Here is a 12,639-nt window from a genome sequence, read left to right on the forward strand (position 1 = left end):
TCTGATCTTTTCAGTCACCCTACTCCCTCTGTTTGTTAGCTTCCCAAGTGGACTACTGACTTTGGATTGCGGTTTACATGCTTATCACGGCTGTCTATGAGCTTCTATGGATGAGATTGTCGGAAATCTGGCCTACTAAAATTGGCCATGATGTAATGCATCTTTAAATGGATCTGGCTTGTGATTGGTCGCCCGATCTCGTTATGGTTTAAATCCTCCGGGTACCTGTCATTACCATTAATAACTACATGGTACACAAGTATGTGGCCTACCCCGCCTTTGTGTAGTGTAATTGCATGAACGCGTCAATAAGTGCATGAACGCGTCTTGTATTTGCTTGCGGTTAAATTTGATTGATAAACAAGTATGATTGACAGTGTGAGTGTTAGGGACTTTGCCCGTTCAAAATCCCGTTTAAAATTGAAAGTCCATAGTCTATTTTTAACATGGAATTTCGCGATTAATAAACTGGCAGATTCTAAAATCAGAATTGTTCAGTATTGAAGTGCCAATACAATTATGACATGTTGCATTCAATAATATAAGCCTACGTACACTTTACTTTTACTGTCACTAATATAATTATATAAACTTTTTCATAACAATTTTATACTAGTATTTTGATGTAGTTAATATCAGTATAATTTCGAGTTCAACTGAATGCTTTCATCATGATTAACATCAAAAATAGACTATGGCATAGTCTACAATCACTAGGAACTTCATTTGTTAAGATTTAGTTCAGATTCAGACATTTTCTTGATCATTTCTTAACTTTTCTTAACTATTTCTTCACATTACAATTAGAATAAAGAAATAGTTCAGGAATGGTCAAGAAAATGTCTGAATCTTGAATAAATCTGAACAAATGAATTTCCTAGTGAATAGACTCAGCATTTGTGAGCCTGATAGTCTTTAATGTAGATTTTTTTGTTTCTTGATGTAGGTATGACAAAAAGAGCTGCCACCATACCTGGTGTACCTAAAAATAGTTGGGTAGGAGCTGGCAAGATTGGGAGATTAATAGCGGAGGAAGTTATGGAAAGAGAAAAGTAAGTTGAACTATATAATGTTAGTCCAACCTTGTAAGTTCTCCATTCTTGATGCATTAATTAATACAAGTGTTCGCAAAAGGCAGTCCGCATGCCAGATACGTCCCATCAACCAATTGTGGTTGGCCTTTGAGCAACTCTGAAATGTACAGTAAACATAGCCCACAAACACAGATGTTTGAAATGAGTTTGTCCATCTGTGGCCCATGAGAAAATACAGGGTGTGTCAAAGATAGGGTCCCGTCAATATCCAGTGAGTATGGACAAGACTGCCATTCAAAATGCAGCTTACCAGTCGCCGTATTTGTAGATTTATGCAATAAAAGGTCATAAAAGTATAAATTGTAGTTATTTTAAGAAGATCTAATGTTGAATTTGGAAGAAACAGGCATTTCATTAGACAACAAAGCTGATGAGTGCCAATCAAATTGATTGGTTAATAGCCAAATAATATAATTTTGTATCATACATTTTCATATAATAATACCATATTTGTAAGCTATATTAACCGACTCTAAATCAGCACTGCCAACCAGCGAGTCTGTATACTTGTGGTGTATTGTAAACTTTGTTGATTGCGTATGTATGCGAAAGAGATGGCAACTGCATATTTAATGTTTTTAATAGAATAAAATATCATACTTATTGTAGGTCAATCAATAAAAAAGGTGATTTTTGCTAGCATTTTATACATGTACCTATTTCATGTTGTACAGTGGCATGCCTGTCCAGGTAGCTTTGACTGTAAAATCATGCCAAATCAACCTATTTATGACACATGTCAGCCACCCACCCCAGGTTGGTTCCTAGCCCCTCAGGTTCTGAGCACACCCCTGATAAAAGTTGCTTTAAAAGGGATATACTGAAACAGATGCAAGTTGGATAAGTACTAAAGGGGGTTACTAATTAAGGAGAAGTAATTATAGGTTGAAAACAGGCATTTGTATACAATATTGCTAACTCATTTGTATGTATTTGTGCATTTCCCACAGAGTTGATTCTCCACCTAATAGCAATGAAAGTTCTGGTAATAACAGTCCATCATGTTCCTCCAATGCACAGCCGGCGCCACTCTCTGTGGAAACATCTAGTATGTTCTTGCAAGGTATGATGCAAATCAGTCACATCTTTGTTATTTTCCTATTTACAGTATTGTTTGTTAACTGTTTACTCTTTCCTATTATATCTACAGTTACTTCTTGTAACGAGCAATCGTCCCCAGTATTTTCTTTGTTCTTTCGCAGGATGTATAACCTAATTACCTACTTAATTTTTTGTTTGAGTGGATTATTTTGAAGAAAAAAAAGTTGCAATTATACATATTTTGGTAGTCACAAATCCAGACTTAGGTGTACATTGTGAAAAGTGTTCCAATTTTAATCTTTTCCAGTTTCATCATTAATAACCTTTTTAGTCTTGAACATAATTAAACACTTGAAAAGCTATTATACTTTTTTCATATGATTTTTCTAGATTCCCCTTCTGAATCTGCACTTACAACAGATGCAAGTAACTCCAGCTATGCAGGGTTTGGAAATGAAGATGCTGCTATTGTTCAGAGTCCTGATCAATCCACAAGTGACATACTGGCCAGTGCTGGGCTTGCTGCTGAAAGTGTCCAAGCAGTGAAGAAAGCTCTGGCATCTGGTGAGAAGCCAGCAAGTGATGATGAAGAAGCAATGGCCTTCATTATGAGTCTCCTGGAGGCAGATGCTGGTCTTGGAGGGGCAGTTGACTTTACAGACCTTCCATGGCCTCTATGATATCAACTTTCAGGAGAATTTAATTTGTGTTTATTTTTTGTGGTGAGATGAGTATAGTTTGGGTATGGGATAAAAGACAGATTTTAAAGTATGTTCATGAAATTAGATCAGAATTTTGCACTAATTTGAGATGGATGCATGGAAATCAGATAGAGTAAAATATATGAGCAGATGGAATCCCACGCCACAACACTACTACAGTACACCCACTGCGTCTTCAGTATTGAGCCGGCTTTTACCTCATCCATGAATACTTGAAAAAACAATTGACCTTCTATATATGGATCAGAAGTAGGATTGCAGCTGTGGGAGCTGATATTGTGCTAAACAGTCATGTTATTATTTGTATTAATACCCTCTTAAATATGATCATGTATTCTTGACATTTTTTCTAGTGTTCAAATGTAGCTGCTGTTGACATGCACACTACATTCAAATATACCTGAACTGACATGGCCATGTTTATTGGCAGGCTATTCAGTGTAAATGTCTCACTTAACATATTTTGTTGCAAGCAAGCCTTTACATCTCAACTGCTCTACATCTTTCTCTTAACCTTCTTTGTACCATTTCTTTCATCTCTCTCTCTCTCTTTCATTCCATTTCCTGCCTCTTTACCCAACCCATTCTCCTCCTTCCCCTGTACCATTCGTTCATCTCCCCTATCAGGTTTTCATTTCACCTGTATGTTTTCTATGAGTCAGATATATAGAACTGTCCAGTGTACATCAGGTACTTTTCATCCATGTTCCCATGATGCTTAGCGAAAGAAATGACCGAGTCTGTCTCTGTGGTTTTCACCCTACTCTTTTCTAAAGTTACAATGAGTAAATCCTAGTTTCATTTCATTTATAAGTTATCCTGAAATTAACCCCTAAGCCTTACTGTAATCTTAAGACTACCCGAATGCCTAGCTGTTACTCTAACTAGGGCCTTAATTCCTAACCGTTAACCCTAATCTACACCCTAATCATGACCTTATTCACATATCATACTAGCAATTGCAGTGTGTGATTTCAAAATCACTATTAAACAAACATGGTAGTGTTTTCACAATCAATACCAGCATCAAGTCGTTGCTAGCATATGTAATGACAAAGTTGCCTTCAAGTCAACTGGTTGCAATGTTAGCGATTTATTGATTGGACATCTACAATTGTTTTCCCGATAAGGGACAGAAGTTTTGTCACAAAAAATGCTACGCTCCTTGCGATTGTGTAGTATGATACGGCCATTAGCGATCGTCAAAGCCAATTTAGAATAGTGGTCTCCATCCCAGCCATAAACCAAACACTACTATCTTTTCCATTAAACTTTGACGCAAGTGTATTTTAAGCGTACATCACATATTTACTGAGTTGAATCACACTTGCCTGTGATTGGCTGCTGAGGCGATCTGCTCTTGCTAAGTGGAAATTTAAGAATGAACTTGGCGCCATACTCATTGTTAGCTCCGACTTTGCAACATCACAGTAGTACGTGCTCGTCAAAGGTTTACAGCAAAATATTATAACACTAATATTTTCGCCTAAACCTAAACCTGACCCTAAAACCTAATCCTAAGCCTAATCCTGATATTTCCCCTTCATCAAACTTAATCCTAAAAGCAGTGGATAAAATCAAATCAAGATGAAACAAGGTGTTACCACCATTTGTCTTCCTTTCATGCTCTTTTTCTTCACAATCTTATTAAAAATTGGTTGAATTGAGATGCATATTTTCTTTTGACAATTGTATGTAGTGGATTCTTTGTAGGAGTATACATGGTACACATATAGTCTAATTAGATATGTGAGTTGTAATGTATTTTTGCCTGATCACAATTGGTGTGTTTATGTGTAATTATATTGTTATATCACCTAAGGAGTATAGTCATTTTTCAATGAGTTGTTGCAAAAGTAACAGTAGTTGAATTTTGAATATCTAGTTATGTGGGATTACACTTTTGACACTACACAAATATATTGTTACTCATGTGAATGTGGTTTATATTTTTCATTATTTATTCACCATATTTAAAAGAATATAATGTGTAGTTCTACTTGACGTATAAATATGTGAACAGAAACTCCTGGGATCTCACACAGTCTGAAAAAAACTTTTAAATTTTGATATTTTTCTTTAAAAATACTTCTGTGTTGCTAATATTGAACAACATTGGCCAAATTGGGTATCAAAATGTGCGTAAATAAAACATTGTTCTTCCTATGTTATATTATTGTGAATATGGAGATATATGAAGCTATAGGCGTTTTTATGATGCCTGTGCTAGTTTTTGTGAACATATGTAAGGGATGGTCTATACCATTTTTCACCCTGATGTGGTAGTGACGTCAGTGTGCATTTTATTGGGCTCAGCCACAAATCGCTAGTGTTCGCTCAAAGTGCTGGCATACACACATGCGCGCTTTAAGACGCCACATAGATGTCCGAGCAAAACAGCTGCTTCAACGTGTTGACGTCACTGCCACACCAGGGGGGAAATGGTATACCAGGGTTTCTTGCATGTGTGGGTGTCCAATTGATCAGATGTTCACTATTACCCGTAAAGCAGTGGAAATATAATATACAGGGTATTCACCATTTTAAGGGCTGAGGTTTGTGGTAATATTAACATTTTATTTGTGCTTGCCATTTTTGACTGACTGGTAATGTGCTAACTTGATGTAGTTTGTGTTGCACCTCTATTGGGGCTCTTCCATCTGAAATACATACACCCCTATGGAAGACATGACATCTCTCCCACACAGGGAGGGTGAAGATTTCAAATCGGGATACCTGAATGGGTGAATGCATTTGAAATCAACACTCCCTGTGTGGGAGATTATGGCCATGTCTTTGGTAGGGTGTGTATGAATTTCAACTGGAATAGCATTTTTGCGCAATTACTACCCGGGCTTGATCAATCGCTGCTAGTATGAAGCATGTTGTTAATGTTATGTTCCTCTTGAGACAAGAGTCAAAATCGTCTCACATTTTCTGCTGCAATTTGGAACCTCCAAAATGTAATTTTTAGTACATTATCAAAAAAAGCTTACTACAAAAAACATTTCAAATGAATCAGGGTTGTCCTAAGTTAGAGAACAGATGAAGAGTAAATGCGTAAATGAACTAAGCTCAGTTACTGGAAAGAACATTGTATATGGTTGGCATGAGCATCAGCAAGTGCATTACAAGATTCCTATTGTGGCTGCCTGCACAGATACATGATTACCAAGGTATCTGACTGGTACCCACAGAGTATGTTCACAGCTCAAAGGTGGCTACTGCAAATGTTCCACCATCAGTGGTACTGCACTGGATTTGCACTTGTAATTATGATTATATTCATATCAATTTTTAGTTTTCATCATTTTTCTTTAAAGCATATTTCAACTCTGCACTTATTGCTTCTATCAAAGCTTAAAATGTGCACATTGACCATCCTAAAGAAATCTTTTATGCTAAAAAGTGGCATACAATGTTCATGCAGTCACAGCATGCAATACAGTCAACAAGTATACAATGCTCCTGGGCAAAAAAGTCATTTTCAATTTTGGTTTGTATATACATAATTTTTCTTTTGTTTTTTCTTTAGTCTTTATATATATTTGCTTCTTGAAATCACCTTGGACCATTAGGTCTAGTGTCTTCAACAATGTGCTTTACATGTTTATTACTGCCTCAATTAGATGGAAAAGAGAGATTTTCACAGGAAAAAGTGTGTGATTGCTTACATGGCAAATGTGATGATGTATATAATTGCATTTTTTGTACTTAATTGTTACATAGTATGAGTAATTATTGTATATAATATTAAACATACTGCTATTTTTGTGCCCTGATAAAGATGTGTATATGTAGACTTCCTGAAGTCATGCGAGTCGCATTCTATTTTTATTGATATTTGATTGTTCTTCTTGTTGATAAAATGTGTAATATAACTTGTAATTATAATGAAAAAATGCCAAGAAATGGTTGGTTGGTCTACAGGTACTGTTTACTTTTGATTGGAATGTTTCAGACTTTTTTTCTGAATAGTGTTATGTGTATGACTGAATGAAGCTGTACTTATGTAGCTATATTCGTACAAACAATTAATCACCAGTATTTTATTATTTGTAGAAAAGGACACATTTTCATTATGAAAAGGTGAAACATAACAATCATGTTTATAATAGCAGTCAGAGATGACGAAACTAGTTTGCATCTGACGATCAACTCGACACATCCCCTGATTGGTTAGTAGTGCGTTAAAGGAGGGTTGATTTATCTGGTGCCTTCATCTGAGAAAAGGAATCACAGAAAATGGTGAATAATGTTGGTACTATTTATAAGGCAAAAAGCAATTTTTCTATGCATAGTTGACATGGTGCCTTCAAGAAAGTTTCCTATACTAAGACCGAACTTTTAGAACAGCTTGATTTATTGAAGATGCAAAGCTAACTATACGGCACATGTGATCTGCTGCGTTTGGAAATTCATAAACGAACAGTTTGATTGACAGGTGACATTAGACGCAAACTAGTTTCTGGCTCCGAATAAAAGTTGTTAAAAGCAGCAACCATTGATTTGCTGAAGCAGATCAAATTCATGTTGCTTGGCACACACATACCAATCAGGCTGATTCGGAAGGTTTTTTTATTTTTAAAGGGGCACCATATCATGAACAAATACCCCATGCAAAATTTGGATCACTTTTGAATTAAGTTCCAAGGTTGCTACCGGATTTGGAACTTTTGCTTGTGAAATCAATGGAATTTTTAGGTGAAATGTCATAGAATTCTGTCTACAAGCAAATATGCCTCTAAATGAGGCGAAAGGCACCCTCCACAAAAACATTATAATAGATTGGTCTTACAATAATGCATCATGGTACAGCCACTAGTAAACCTGTATCAGCAATATAGTTGCTCAAACTAAAAAAATGTTTTTGTGGAAGGAGTCTGCCTTCCGTCTTTCGTCAAAAAACCCTCATTCAGATGCTTGTAGATGGAATTATATTTGCTATATTTATCAAACAAAAATATCATTGACTGCCTCATGACTCTCAGTATATTAATTTCCTTTACAAAATCATCGGTATTAAAAATGATCAAATTCAAGATTATCTTCATATGAAAAAACCCTCAAAATCCTTAAAGAGGAAGTGTGGACTTTATTAATAGCATTGCTATTACCAATGCTAATTACTTACTTTTGACTATTTCTTGGCTGTTCCATGTACTGCTGTGCTCCAGTTGAAGCATTTTCTATCAAATTTTCTCTCTCTGGAATTTGAGATACTTTAATTTTGATTTCATAATAATATTAAAAACCTCTAAATCTACCTCATGTTGAGTTTCTGGCTGTATTTTTTCACTAGAATGAACAAAATAACAGGGTGCTCCATTAAAAAGTAAATCCGGCCTGATACATATGTTAGGAAATTGTGCAAGTAGCAAAAATGAAAGCAACCAAGTCCGGCATAATGAAAATCTCTGATTGTTCACAGCCGAGGTTTATGGGATCCTTAAGGGAACAGACCAAATAATCAATGATGTCCTGTAAACAAAACTAGAGTTGCTGGGGTTGTATGATTATGTTATGAAGAATAAAATCCTGAAAATCATGATTATTTCATGATCACGTTTTAGGGATGGAGGGTGACAGCCTTTCATTTACAGCCAAAGTTCCGGTCACTTTCTTTCCTCATCTCAACATTCTACTGCATCCCTCCTGCATTGATAATGAATGGTCCCTTATACAGCCTGTCTCAAAAAAAATTGTGCAAGTGAAAAGCGCCCTCTTTGGCAATTAGAAATCAATTAGTATAATGATTCTCTTTTTCCCACTTACGACAAATTAAACGATAAATAAATATTTCACATTCTGCTGTAAAATTAAATACATGTCCAGGTCAATGATTTTACCATGGTAAATACTGTTCATTCAAGACATGTTAAAAGACAAACAAATATTGCACACTTATAGGTTATATAATGAACTTGACAAGTTCATGAAATTTGACAAATTAATGAAATTAGATAAAATAATGCACGCGGGCTGGTGTTGATGCGTCTAATGCACGAGCCCTGAAGGAGGGACTGCATTAGACGCATCAACATCAGCTATCATTGATTTACATTTACAGCCCTATTCCCTAGTAAAAGTGGCACAATTGTGATTTTTCCCTTTTGTTGTTAACTAAACATATCTCGAGATTAAAAAGAGAAAATTGAACAGAACAAACAGTATTTGAGAGCTAAGACTGTCCTTGACGTTGATGTAAGCATCGTGTCACAATGGTTTTTTCTAATTGCCACAGAGGGCGCTTTTCACTTGCACAATTTTTTTTGAGACAGGCTGTATGTGCAAACTTCAAAAAGAACAGTGCAAGTAAATTATTAAAGGAGTATTTCGTGATCCTAGCATCCTCTTTTTATGACACTTTTCAGTAGGTATCCACAAAAAAAACTTATTCCCAAAATTTTAGTTGATTCCGATTTTGCGTTTGCCAGTTATGCATGATTATGTGTATAACAATGCTCCATAGACAATGTGTTGTAATTTCGTTCTGGTGTACCAGAACATAATTCAAATTTCACAAGATTTTTACTGAACGAATTAATCTGCACGAAATTTTTGTACATAAGCATTATGTGGCCAGAGAATTCCAGTGGTATAAAAATTTCAACTTTTTTTGAGAAAAGTTGGGGGGTGATGCTGTGGATCATGAAATGCCCTTTTAAGACAGTCAAGTGAACATCTGTGTGTCCTATATATGTGGACATGACCCAGTGGGTAAGTGGACATTTTAAAATTCTGTGAGGCCTGTTAATAGTTATCATTTCGTTTACTCCTGAAGTTAGCTGCCAATTTGTAGCCAACAAGCATTCCATTGTAAAGCCCTTAAAATAACCAACCCAGGCCCGTACGCAGGGGGGGTGCGGGGGGTGTGACCGCACCTCCCCAAATTTGGCAAAGTATAAAAAAGTCCCAAAATTTAAGAATTTGCGAGCGTAGCGAGCAAAAAAATCAGGTTTTTTACGGTGTTTTGGTCAAAAAGGTCCAAATTTGGGGGGAAAAGTCCACTTTTCACAAAATCGCCCCCCTTTTGGAAAAAAGTCCACTTTTTCAAAATCAGCACCCCCCAAAAAAATCCTGCGTACGGGCCTGAACCAACCCATACACTTGTACAGGTATTATGAAGAATCCATATTTTGCATCGTATATGTATACAGAACTTGTCTGTTTTGTAGTGCGGTTGGCAAATGTTTCCAGAAAATGTACAAAATAAATGAATGTGCCGATTATTCAGATGTCACTCAGCCCAAAAGATTTGAAGTAGAACTCATTTGAAAAAGAATTTACACATTTTACTAGCATGAAAGTGCTAGTGTAATGAAATAAGTGATGGATTGAACTTTTGTTCACAACACTTCTTCAGCAGAATGATTCTGTTTATTGATCGATTTGTAGATCTGCGACAGAGAACCACAGTACTTCGAAAGAGGAGTCAAAGAGGCCATTACTGGCTAACCAATCTTCTCTAAATAGTGATGGGTCGCTACATGTTATCAAAAATCTACGATCCAATTATGACATCACAAGTCAAGAGTCGTCAAATCAATCAATAAACTAGATCATTTGTTGTAGCTTTAACAACCGAAAATATCTGGTGAGCAAATTTGTGTACAATCCGTCAATTATAACACATAAGTTTTTTTTTAAGGCTCACACTCGCATATGTGACCCATTCTGACAAAACCAGGAACAAGTCGCATTTTTGACATTTCATGATTTGAATAAAAATGTAAGCACGTGAAAATAAGCTTCAAAATGATACAAAAATTATATACATAGCATCAATACTTTTCAAAATATGGATGATTTTGTAAATGACACCTTGATATTTTTTACTGAACTGCTATTTCTGAGAAATGAGTTAATTAGTTTCCTGCTTTACACAGGATTGAGTTGGGGTTATCATAGTTCAACTGTCAATTATTGATTAAATAAACCTCTTTTTAATAAATACTTTCAAGGATTTGAAAGTCCACTCAGTCCCAAGATCAAATACCATAAACTTAAAGAATTCCAAAAATTGATATTTTTTTTATGGGAATGTCATCTTTATAGGCATATAACTCAAAAACATGCCTGGCGACTTGTTCTGTGTTTTGTTGGAACTGGTCATATATAGGCTCATGCAGTGCACAACAGTCCATTAGATTATGGCGACTGCTCATTAATTCAGTGGACTAGAGTTGCATTATCACGTTTGTGTAAGATAAATTGATTTGATGGCATGTTTGTATCGGGTTGTATCGGGTTAGACAATCATATCACCAAACAAATTTCTGTGTTATTGCTAGTCTAATTTATAATTTTTTATTCAATGTATTGAGTATTTAATCAATCTGTGTCAATAAGGTTTATTGCTTGCTTATAGCAATTGTTAGGCAAACATGATGCATGTTGGGAATGTAAAGGGCTCAAAAGCTATTAAATTTATCACCCACGATGGCAAATTTGAGCCCTTTTCATTCCCAGCATGCAACGTTTTTGCCTAACAATCACTATCAGCAATATACCTTATTCATTTTAATCTTTTTTGTAACAAATCTTTGTTGATGAAAAATCAATTATATTTGATATCGATAATGGTGGAAATACAAAAATGTATATCACCGATTCTACAAAATTTATTAGCTGTTAAAAATGACTGGAAATAGATTTTCTATACAAAATATTTTGTCCAGCTGCAACACCAGATGATCAAGAGTTATGAATAAGCCAACATGATCATAAATGCCATGCATATTTGATCAATATCAAATAAAATGTAAGCATGAATTTGGCCTGTTGTTTGAAAAATCTATAATGGAACCATGTCTTCTCAATTACAGACTTGCAAAATATCCCACAGAAAACACCATTAATCCTTTTTAAGTTATACCCACACTAAACAGCCCTGGTGACTAGTCACATAGCCAGCATACAGTTCAATCAGAGGAGGCTTAAAGGCATTCCTACAATGCACTATGATTGGGAAATTTGATCAATATAACCTAATTTTAAAGGCAAAGTCCCCATTGCCACACACACAAAATGGTCATTTTAAAACTGCAGCCAACGAGCTAATAGTTGAGACTTAGGACTGATATTTGATTTTCTTACAGGAAACATTCATATTGTCCCACTGCATTAATTTTATTCCTAAGTCTCGATGTTATGAATGTTAAATAATAGGATGAAAACACCAGATATTTGCACACAATTCCAATGCAAGGCATGATCAACTGTACCATATGTGTACAAAAGCCAGACATACAAGGTCAGAAACCCCATTGGGTTGTGGGAATGTCTTTAAACATCCTCTGCAGTTCAATGCTCTATGTTGCTTATGGATTTCAAAAAAGTTTGAGCAGTTTTGAATTTTGACCCATGTATAAACTTTCATCTTTGAAATCTTGAATTGCCCACAGGTGACAATTCTACACCCCTGTAATCTCATTTGGTACCACATATGTGACCATCCAGCACAACTGAGCCCTGAAGTCGCCAATCATCATTTTTGAGATATTCAACCAAAATATTCTGCCTGAAATTAGCTTTAAAATGATGTATATCATGTCTATAGTACTTGACATTTAAGTAGTGAAAAATCAATAAAACAGCCAATAAATCCTTTGTTTCCTATTGTTTATTGTTAAGTTTAATGGAGCATATCTCAATAGTGGCACTGGCGACATCCGGGCTCAGTTGTGGTGGATAGTCACATATAGAATAATGGTCAGTGAAGAAAAACACTGTAACTGGCAAAACCATCTAACATGATAAAACAAGTTTCCAGCCTGACA

General features: G+C 35.6%; 1 protein-coding gene across 3 annotated transcripts in view; it reads left to right on the forward strand.

Annotated features, from left to right (window-relative positions):
• Positions 1-2,995, forward strand: part of LOC140155642 (basic helix-loop-helix ARNT-like protein 1) — a 63,584-nt gene extending 60,589 nt beyond the window's left edge. For all 3 annotated transcript variants that reach the window (XM_072178559.1, XM_072178558.1, XM_072178560.1), the window contains exons 15-17: positions 947-1,052; positions 2,045-2,157; positions 2,526-2,995. In XM_072178559.1, coding sequence (XP_072034660.1) covers positions 947-1,052; positions 2,045-2,157; positions 2,526-2,815 — 509 coding nt within the window. In that variant the 3' untranslated portion in view covers positions 2,816-2,995. The remainder of the gene's footprint in view (positions 1-946; positions 1,053-2,044; positions 2,158-2,525) is intronic.
• The last annotated feature ends 9,644 nt before the right edge of the window (positions 2,996-12,639 follow it).

The sequence above is a fragment of the Amphiura filiformis genome, chromosome 6 (assembly GCF_039555335.1).
Source record: "Amphiura filiformis chromosome 6, Afil_fr2py, whole genome shotgun sequence".
Classification (NCBI taxonomy): Eukaryota; Metazoa; Echinodermata; class Ophiuroidea; order Amphilepidida; family Amphiuridae; genus Amphiura; species Amphiura filiformis.